The sequence below is a fragment of the Plutella xylostella genome, chromosome 8 (genome assembly GCF_932276165.1).
Source record: "Plutella xylostella chromosome 8, ilPluXylo3.1, whole genome shotgun sequence".
In the NCBI taxonomy this organism is placed as follows: Eukaryota; Metazoa; Arthropoda; class Insecta; order Lepidoptera; family Plutellidae; genus Plutella; species Plutella xylostella.
The window spans coordinates 5,614,879-5,624,228 of NC_063988.1; the positions used below are offsets into that span (position 1 = coordinate 5,614,879).

At 42.0% G+C, this 9,350-nt stretch overlaps 1 protein-coding gene across 1 annotated transcript; it reads left to right on the forward strand.

Annotated features, from left to right (window-relative positions):
- The first annotated feature begins 686 nt into the window (after positions 1-686).
- Positions 687-8,242, forward strand: LOC105381696. The gene is made up of 13 exons (XM_048622649.1): positions 687-971; positions 4,157-4,358; positions 4,530-4,840; positions 5,018-5,146; positions 5,232-5,389; positions 5,508-5,752; positions 5,840-5,989; positions 6,084-6,233; positions 6,337-6,557; positions 6,744-6,909; positions 7,034-7,198; positions 7,547-7,688; positions 8,112-8,242. The coding sequence occupies exons 2-13, from the start codon at positions 4,172-4,174 to the stop codon at positions 8,113-8,115; spliced, it is 2,028 nt and encodes a 675-aa protein (XP_048478606.1). The 5' UTR covers positions 687-971; positions 4,157-4,171; the 3' UTR covers positions 8,116-8,242.
- The last annotated feature ends 1,108 nt before the right edge of the window (positions 8,243-9,350 follow it).

The following is a 9,350-nucleotide window of genomic DNA, read 5'->3' on the forward strand; positions in this document are numbered from 1 at the left end:
AATGTGACGTATATTTTATTCTTAAATGTGCCTCATAATATGGCGTCAAAAATAATTAAAGTTGAAATTAAATTCACATTTGAAAAAAATAACAAGAACGATGTGTAATTGCAGCTCTTTATAATTCCACAAAAGTAATTCTGATCTTGACCTTGAGACCTTTGACTGATCGGTGACAGCCACCGACCGCCCAAATTGTTTTCGATTATGTGTCACATGATATTGACTACTATTTCTTTCGAACAAGGATCAAAATGCAAGTGCTTTTACGATTCAATGATTCGGGTGTTACCGGGAATACGACAGTTTGCGAAGATTTGCATGTGCATTATTAATATGGGAGAACTGTAAGTATATTTTCTTAGCTTAGAGTCACAAAAATGGTTTCAGCAAGAATTTATATTTTTGGAAAGACATAATTGTCTGTGAAAACTTATTAGTTATACGGGGTATTGCAAAAGGGGTATACGAACCGAAAAAAAAGCATTTCCTTAGAAACTTTGTTGGTTTCGTGACTTTTTACTATGAACAATGTATAATTTTTCGCTAATTTTGACATTCTGACTTTATTTTCGGGGTTAGATGTAACATGTTGCACACATAGGTTCCGGCTTAGTACTTATACCCTTTTTACAACATCCTGTATACATTTCACAGAACTATCACCAAAAACTTGATGTTCTTTCCTCTACCATGAACTTGGTCACCCCACACGATATTATTGATTTTTCCACAATGAACGGGACGCACACATAGCTCCGCCCCGCTCTGGCACTACCGCAGACCCGCGGAAACACGACCTTATTTATAAGAAAACCCACCGAAAATTGTACGCAGCAAAACATTTCGAGCCAAGCTCGTCTATTACGCGATAGAATTTAAACTATTTCTGTAGAAATGCATTCCATAGTTGTGTGAAGTTTTATCAATAATTCGTTGCTCTACAATTTACTCTACATGACTGGAAAATGGTAAGTTTTGTCTTTCAAATTATACAAACATCTAGAAATTATGCCGAAGTTACTGACACGGAAACTAAATGGTGCCTAAACAGTCTAAACACTTGCAATTTACGTGATACATCTTGTATATTACACGAGAGGGGTAATAGCAGTTGTTAAGGTTGACATAGCCTTCTTATTAGGAGACGAGTAATCATAATTGGGGGCTGGAACTATGATTATGTAGTATCTGTCGAGATAGAGGCAGACCAACAGTAGTGACTGGATGAGGAACGCAAACAGAAACAAAAACACAGCCCCTAAAATAATAGTCCACTGCAGGACTAGAGGGCTATTGCCATTTTTCAAATTTAATCCAATTACATTTTTGTAAGTCCTGAAGTATTTATTTTTTATTTTATTTATTTATTTAATAACTTAAAACCTATCATTACAGCTACTCCAATGCGATAGGCAAGCAAACAGTTTTTAGTTAAAATTAAACCCTATATCTTATTATTTATAACATAACATAGCACGTATGAACAATTCCTATTGAATTCGACCAGAGAACAGTGAAACAAATCCAACCCCTCCGCTACAATGTTAAGCGCGCGCAGGGCGCGGGTGAGGGGGGCCTCCCGCAGCAGGTTGGTCCTCGCCGCCGGCTCCGCCAGCAGCCGCGGCCGCCGCCGCCGCTCCACGTACCTGTCCGGGACATTTAAACTAATCCTACCCAATATTGCAGAGTTTGATGTTCTACCATTTAATAATCTAAATAAATATGTCATCAACGCTAGTTCCCTTCTTACCCGTAGTTCGTTGTAGCCCACCATGCCTAATACGAACAGTGTTGGATACATCAGGGGATAAAAAGGGTAAACTCCATACTGTCTTAAGTATATATACCGAATAAATTTATTTTGAATTCGCTCCAACATAAGACCATACTTCATCTCATGTGGGGCCCAGATGACTGCATTGAACTCTAAGTGGCTCCTTACCAACGCATTATATAGCGCGATAATGGTTCTAATGTTATTAAAGCCCTGCACCCGGCGCAGTACGAAGCCCAAATTTCTAAATGCCTTTTTACAGATATTAGTGATGTGATCACGAAACGTTAGCTGTGCGGTCAATCGTACTCCTAGATCTCTCACCTCTGAGACTCTTGCCATAGGTGTACCGGCCACCAGGTACTTGTGGCAATGTGGTGATTGAGCTCGACTAAACGAAATGATGACGCACTTCGCCGAGTTGAACTGTAGCTTGTTGCGCTCGCTCCATTCCACCACCCGGTCGATGTCCTGCTGCAGTCTCTCGCAGTCTGCGCGCGAGCTCACCCGCAGGTACAGCTTCAGGTCATCTGCAAACAGGAGACATGAAGCGTTCTGGACAACCTTGGGCAAGTCGTTTATCATTAGGATAAATTCTAGAGGCCCAAGGTTGCTTCCTTGGCTCACCCCTGATCTGGTTTTATATGGCTGCGACTGATGTCCTCTGTATTCGACATACTGGCGACGGTTCCGCATATAGCTCGCAAAAAATTGCAGCAAGTGTGGGGTGCAGCCGACGCTCGCTAACTTCATTAGCAGCACATCGTTGTCAACGACGTCAAACGCCTTACGGAAGTCGAAATAGGCGGCGTCGACCTGCACGCCCGCGTCCACGGCCGGCAGCACGTCCGCCATGTAGGCCAGCAGGTTACTGCTGGTGCTGTGTCCGGGACGGAACCCGTGCTGCGCATCCGACAACTGAGATCGTACCTGGAGAAACATATTTCTTTGAATAGCTGCCTCAAATACCTTCGCCGGGGTTGATAACACAGCAACCGGCCTGTACCCATCTACGTTAGCAGACGCACTTCCTTTCGGAACCGGTATTACTCGCGTGAGCTTCCATACTTCCGGGTACTCTTTAGCCCTGAGGCTTAAATTAAAAATATACACTAGTGCATCCAAAAGTGCATATCTACAATCTTTAAAAATGAAGGCGGGTATGTGATCGGGCCCGGCGGAGCGTTTGGGAGGCAAGCGCTGCAGCGCGGCGCGCACGTCGCCCGGCTGCAGCTGCTGCAGCTGCACGCGCGCCCCCGCGTTGCCGCCCCCCGCGCCCCGCACCGCCGCCTCCACGTCCAGCTCCGGCTCAGCACTGCTATACACGGATTGGAAATATGTAGCAAATTCTATGGCGCACTCATTCTCGGTTAGTGTTACCCCGTTCTTTTGGATATTTTGAGTGCTACGTGATCCCCGTTTCGACTTTACATAATTCCAAAATGATTTGGGATCTTCTATCAAGTGGTTCTCTATTCTACCTAGGTACTGCGCTTGTGCTGAATCTATTAGAGATTTGACGTTGGCCCTACAATCAGAAAACGCCTCGTAATCACACCTCAACTTGGATTCTTTGTAACGTTTATGCAGCTTTGCTTTAATTCGAATGTTTCGGATTATATCTGGCGTGTACCACTCGGGGTAATTGTATCTCGAGTTTACACGCTTCCGATTTTTTTTGGGAACACAGTCATCGAAAATTTTGTAAATAGTATCATAAAAATAATTTAATGCCAATTCGATATTATCCAATTCATACAATGGAGACCAATCAATCGAAGCTACCGTGGAATATAGTAAAGGGTAGTTAGCCTTATTAAAGTTCCAACCCCTGTGCGTTGGTACGGGATCGTTAGTGGCAGCGACGGCGGGGGCGGCGGGGGCAGCGGGGGCGGGCCCGGGGGCGAGCACCGTCACCTCGAGCGGCGGGTGCTGCGGGTCGACCGGGACCAGCGGCTCGCCGGCCCGCACGCTCACCTGTGACCCCAGCTCACCCGAACTCAACACGAGATCCAGCAGGTGATCATTGCAATTTGTTACAATGTTACTCTGGACGAATTCGCAGTAACTTACAAAGTACTCGTAATAATTACGTACATTGACCGGACTAGAGTACAAATTAAAGTCACCTATTGCTATAATATGCTAGTCCTGATCCCTGGCATTTTATACGTATCTTGGGCTGCTGACATCCGATCATCCGAAGACAGTAAGAGTTGCTTAGGTACAAAATGTTGTGACATAAGAAGGCGAGTAGGTACAGCTAAAATCTGCTATCTACATGACTTTTTAATCTCATTAAATTACCGTTTCAACTATTCACAACCGTGTCAACCTTTCTGCAATCCTGACAATTCACAAACCCACACCACATTCCAGAGTTAATCCGCAACTATGGAGAGTCCCCAGCCGGCGTGGTGCCCCTCACTAGGGTCAACCCTGAGCGTGGTCCGCGGGGGCGAGGCATGGGGGGCGCGCTGGACGCTCGGGGCCCTGCTGTTGGCACCCCTAGCTGCTGTGAACTATGGGTATGGAGCGGTTCTGGCTACCGTCGTGCTGGGCGTCTTTACTGCTGTTGCGAGTAAGAACTCTCTATTTCTTTTTATGCCATATTTACCTCGTAATTCACCTCCATATTTCTGCATGCATAATATCTACTATCTTATGTTAGCCATAATAGGTCGAGAACAAGTAATAGGCTTGGCATACCTACCTTTTAATTCCAAACACAATATGTTATTGCTTCTTCCAGTATTAAATGGGCGCGACCTAAGAAAGCTATCCGAAATCCTGCCCCCACGGAAAACATCCAGAGGCCGCCGGGAGCGAAACCTTAGATCTTTCGCCGACTTCATGGCATTATGGATGTCATTCCTCTCTCACCTGGTGGCTGTCGCCATCTGTGCGAGGATGCTCAGTGCCACGGCCGACCACGTGACTGACGGACGCACCAGGCGCTGGATCTTCGGCTATGAGACTAACGCCCTGGGCGAGCCCTGGCCAGATGTCTTAGGAGTCACTGTGGTGCTCGTCGTTTGTGCCATGTTTATGTGTGGCCTTGAGGTAAGCAATTACTTCTTTAGATTAAGCTCCCATAACCATAGTATGATACGATCTAAGGTTTTGTCATCATAAAATTAATGAATTTGTTTAATTTCAAATACGAATTATAATAAAATTATATCTTGGGTTCGTATTACATACTGTAACAATAACAATAAAGCTATTCTTGCTTTTCAGGAAAGCATGCTGTTCACTTTCCTGTTATTAATAATACTGTACGTGTTTAGCCAGTTCTTCGCAATATTTGGCCTAATAAACCTAGATATTGCTAAAATAAAGATGCCTTCACCGTTTAGTGCCTTTGAGGTAAGAAGAAACCATATCCTTACGAAGATTATGAGTGAATAATCGTTTTCCGTATTTTCATAGTACCTATCTGTGTTGGTTACAGTTGATAGCAGCCGGAGCTCCTATCTCCTATGCCTTTAGTGTAGTTTTACCGCCAAAGAAAGAAGCAGTGAGTCTAAAGAAACATGTCGCTTTAACAATCGGACTACCGCTTTTCTTCTTATCAGGATTATGCTTCCTTAGCACCAACGTTTTAATAGGGTAAGAATTATCGTAAAACATAATAAGTTAGTAGATATAATTCATTCCATAATCATGTCTGACAGCTCGTTGAGTTGAAAAAAAATTAACTAATCTAAAATATTAATTACCTTTGCAGTAATAGTGTGAATGCAGCTTTGCCAGTGACATCGCTGATAGAAGCAAGAACAGCAGAGAAGTGGGTGTGCCCACTGCTAGCGGCGGTTACCGTGGCGGGACTCAGCTTGGCTCTGACAGAGCTATGCCCTTTACTCTTCAATGTGCTAGTGGGGCTCGCGTCGCCGGAATGGAAAGTTCTCACCAGATCCATGACATATGAGAGCGAGACCACTGGAAGCCCTGTGCTAGCTGTTTTCACTGCTGGTAAGTTTACTTATTCAAAGCTATTAAAAATCTTGAACAGTTGAATTTGTTAAAGATAAAGCTTAATTATATTGGTTTTCTTTCCAGGAAGTTTAGCAGCAATACTTGCTTTTGCCTGTCCGCTATCTCACATGATAACGCTGATGAATGCAAGTCATTTGTTGGGCATCATAATTCAATCATTAAATCTAGTTATAATGCGGTGCGTCCCCACCATCGAACAAAAGGAAGCTGGAGGTAAATTAAATAATATTACATTACTAAAGTATACGAAATACATTTTATTATGATAAAATGCAGAACAAAATAATGCATAATTTTGTCTTTTCAGATGTAGAATACAAACGCTTAGGGAAACCAGGACCCAGCTCTCGACCGAAATCGCATGGAAAATCTAAGCGAGCACCCCTTTGGTTCATACCCAATGCGATAAGACAAACAAAGACGCTGGAAAGCATAAAATCAAAAGTCACATCGAAGGGTAAGCATCAGTAGTGTTTCCCATACCAAATCTTCGGAACCAAAATATTGTCTGTTAGATTTCTTTCTTGAAAATGGTAACTACAATAAGTTTTCCTTTACAGAGACGGAAGAGCGAGAGTGTCTCCTTCTAGACGAATACACTGGCACCACAGAAGACATGGAGCCAACGAGTGCCAGTATAGTGTCCAGAGACTTGGACGACCAAGACGAGATGTGCCACGAAGTGCCTTCAGACGCGGAAGTCAGTGAGCCGGATGCGTCTTCTGGAGACGACTCCACTGACATTGATGCTGTCGTTAAAGAGTACCGAGATACGATACAGGTACATCTATTGTGTTATGTTTTCATTGTCAACGATGAGCATAGCAGTTCTTTATAACATATTTATGAGCGTGAATCTTGGGATGAGTACGAAAACAAAGGGAGTTGTGATGAAATTACTATTATCAATGATGATCCAGTTAGATTCGACAGCACCAAAGCTGATATGCATATATTTCTGTTTCAGGTGGTAACCGCGACACCAGAATCCAGTGCCCCTAAACCTCCTTCAGTCAGAGGATCAAGGATCGCCACTGCCGGCGCCATATTGCAGCTGATTGCTGGCGCTTTAATTGCAGTTGCATTTTGCGTTGAGAAGATCAGAATTCCCATGTTTGGAGCCGGCATACCACGTGAGTTATTTAATTGAGATGTTTTAGCGTGTATTACAATACTGATAAACATTACACATTCAAGATTAAGTACTTTATTTTCTGGTGATTGTCGTTAAAATATTTACTCTTTCATTTGTTTCAGTGTGGATCATAGGAACATCGATAAGTGCCTGGCAGCCTGCTCATATACTAGGGATGAGAAAGGGACAGGGGATCCAAGGCCCTATAGTGATGGTGACGGCGTTGCTCTTCCTAACCCCTCTACTTCTCGATTCGTGGCCGGCGATCGCCTTATTTGCATTGGCTGGTAAGTTGCCTTTCATTTTCTCTTATAGAAACTTTTTTTTGCTGAAATTATTTATAACATATACTACAACAGTTTACTTCTGGCATTAAAAACCATGGGGCCAATGGGGACTCACCACAACTTAACTTAATGCATTCGGATTCTGCTAAGTTTTGTGCTAACCTCATGCCGATATAACAGACGTCACCTATGCAAATAATCCCCACTTTATTAACATGACGTCAGATTGACGCACCCAATAGGCTACACAAAAGTTTACGTCGCGGTCGCGCTCACTCTCAGATAGTCCCCACTAAAACTGCACTAACTATGCGAATACTCCTTAACCCCTCCACTGTACACACGCAGGAGTGGTGATCTACGCGCGCTGCGAGCGCTGGTGCGGCGACCTGGCGGTGTCGCAGGCGCGGCGCACCATCGAGCAACGCAAGCTGGCCGGCAGCGCGCGGGGCGACCGCGTGGCGCATATTGATACTGTTTATATTGCCAGGTAATTGCATAAACTTAACATATGTATGTTATACACTCATATGAACATAATCGCTCAATAAGGTATCTATACCTTGTCTATAGACATAAAGTATAATAGATTTTTTTTTTTAAACTTATCTAACTACTCATACTTTTCGCTGCAGTAGATTTGACATTTTATATCAAGATACGATCACAAAGATTTTAACATCTACCCAATGTGCCTGATTTTACTATCTACTTCCATGGCGGTTGAACAGATTTTGGTGGTGTTATGCTAGTTTCAACATGTATAATAAATAGCTGTTGACCTATTGCAATGTTTCTAAGATCTGAACCTGGGACCCCAACATAACCATCAGTCTCACAACAGTATCTACTGTAACACCTCATTTATGAAGGAAAATGGTGATGATTTTCATAAAAATGCTTTTGGTTTCAGGTGACAAGACGTAGACTCGGATTCGAGTCTTGATAATCTTATCGACGACGAGGAAGCGGATGTAGACGATGAATAAAACAAGAGTCATCTTCATCATCATCACTTCATTACATATACCGACCTGCCTCGGGGAAAAAAGGCGGCATTCCTTAAAGAAACTATTGATCAACTATTTCCAATGTGACTTGGTACGGACGGTGACCCTTCTGATTGGTCAACCAATGAAGACAGTGAAAAGCGCCTTTGACTTCTTCAGGATTAACAAAACAATTGTAATTTTTCAAATGTGTTAGATAATAGACTTTATTTATAAGGTAAATTAGGCTTTTGGATTGAATTAGGAATTGCCTTGCGAATGCGTGGACGTGTTTAATATTTTTGGACGATTCTAATTGAAAGAGAGATTATTGGTGCAATTTTGTATAAAGTGTTTTTAGTGGATAAAAATATTCTAAAATACTCACTGGCTTTAGCTTTTGGAGATAACTACTAACAAGTGTGATACGTCGTGCTTTGCTTAGAGGATAAAATTATTGTCATTTCAAGATATCTCCGTCCATTTTGTCAATGCATTATAAATATTAATGTCACGATTATAAGGGACACTTTGCTTTTCGTAACAAAGCGTTGTGTATTCGCGAACTTCATTCATATCATAATCATAAAATATTAATAAAAACTTGACTTCAATAATGCAATAAATACTGTAATAATTATGATTCTACAGTAAAATGCTTTATAATTAATAAATTAAGTACATATTAATTAATTTAAATGCAAGGGATTAAACCAAAATTGGCCTAACTCACGATAAGGTACTTCATTAAGGCTGTCACTAAAGCTGGAAGAAAATCAGAATCTGTCAAATCTAGTGAGGGGGGGTTGAGGTATGCGGGGCGTTCTACGGACAATGACATGAAATTTTAACATAGTACTCGAAAACATAAAAGTGAAGACATGCCACTTTGTTAAAAATATACTAAGTAAGTAATATTGTTTTGTGATACGAAAATATTTATTTTTATTTGAAAGTATTTTTAATATTTAATAATTAATTATATATAAAGTCGTACCCGTGCCGATATTTATACAGGTTGTTGCAAAAAGGGTTTAATACTATGCCGAAACCTACGTGTGCAGCATGTTATTGATGTTATTTCTAAGCCAGGAAATGAAATCAGAATGTAAAAAAATCGCGAAAATATTATCAGAGTTTAATAGTTCAGGGTGTTGTATTAA

What these genes read in the sequence shown, in the direction of transcription:
- LOC105381696 (XM_048622649.1), top strand. Translation starts at nt 4,172, where the DNA reads ATGGAGAGTCCCCAGCCGGCGTGGTGCCCCTCACTAGGGTCAACCCTG. An exon ending in CGTCTTTACTGCTGTTGCGA is followed by an intron (nt 4,359 to 4,529) that starts GTAAGAACTCTC and finishes TGCTTCTTCCAG; the next exon opens with TATTAAATGGGCGCGACCTA. An exon ending in CACCGTTTAGTGCCTTTGAG is followed by an intron (nt 5,147 to 5,231) that starts GTAAGAAGAAAC and finishes TGTTGGTTACAG; the next exon opens with TTGATAGCAGCCGGAGCTCC.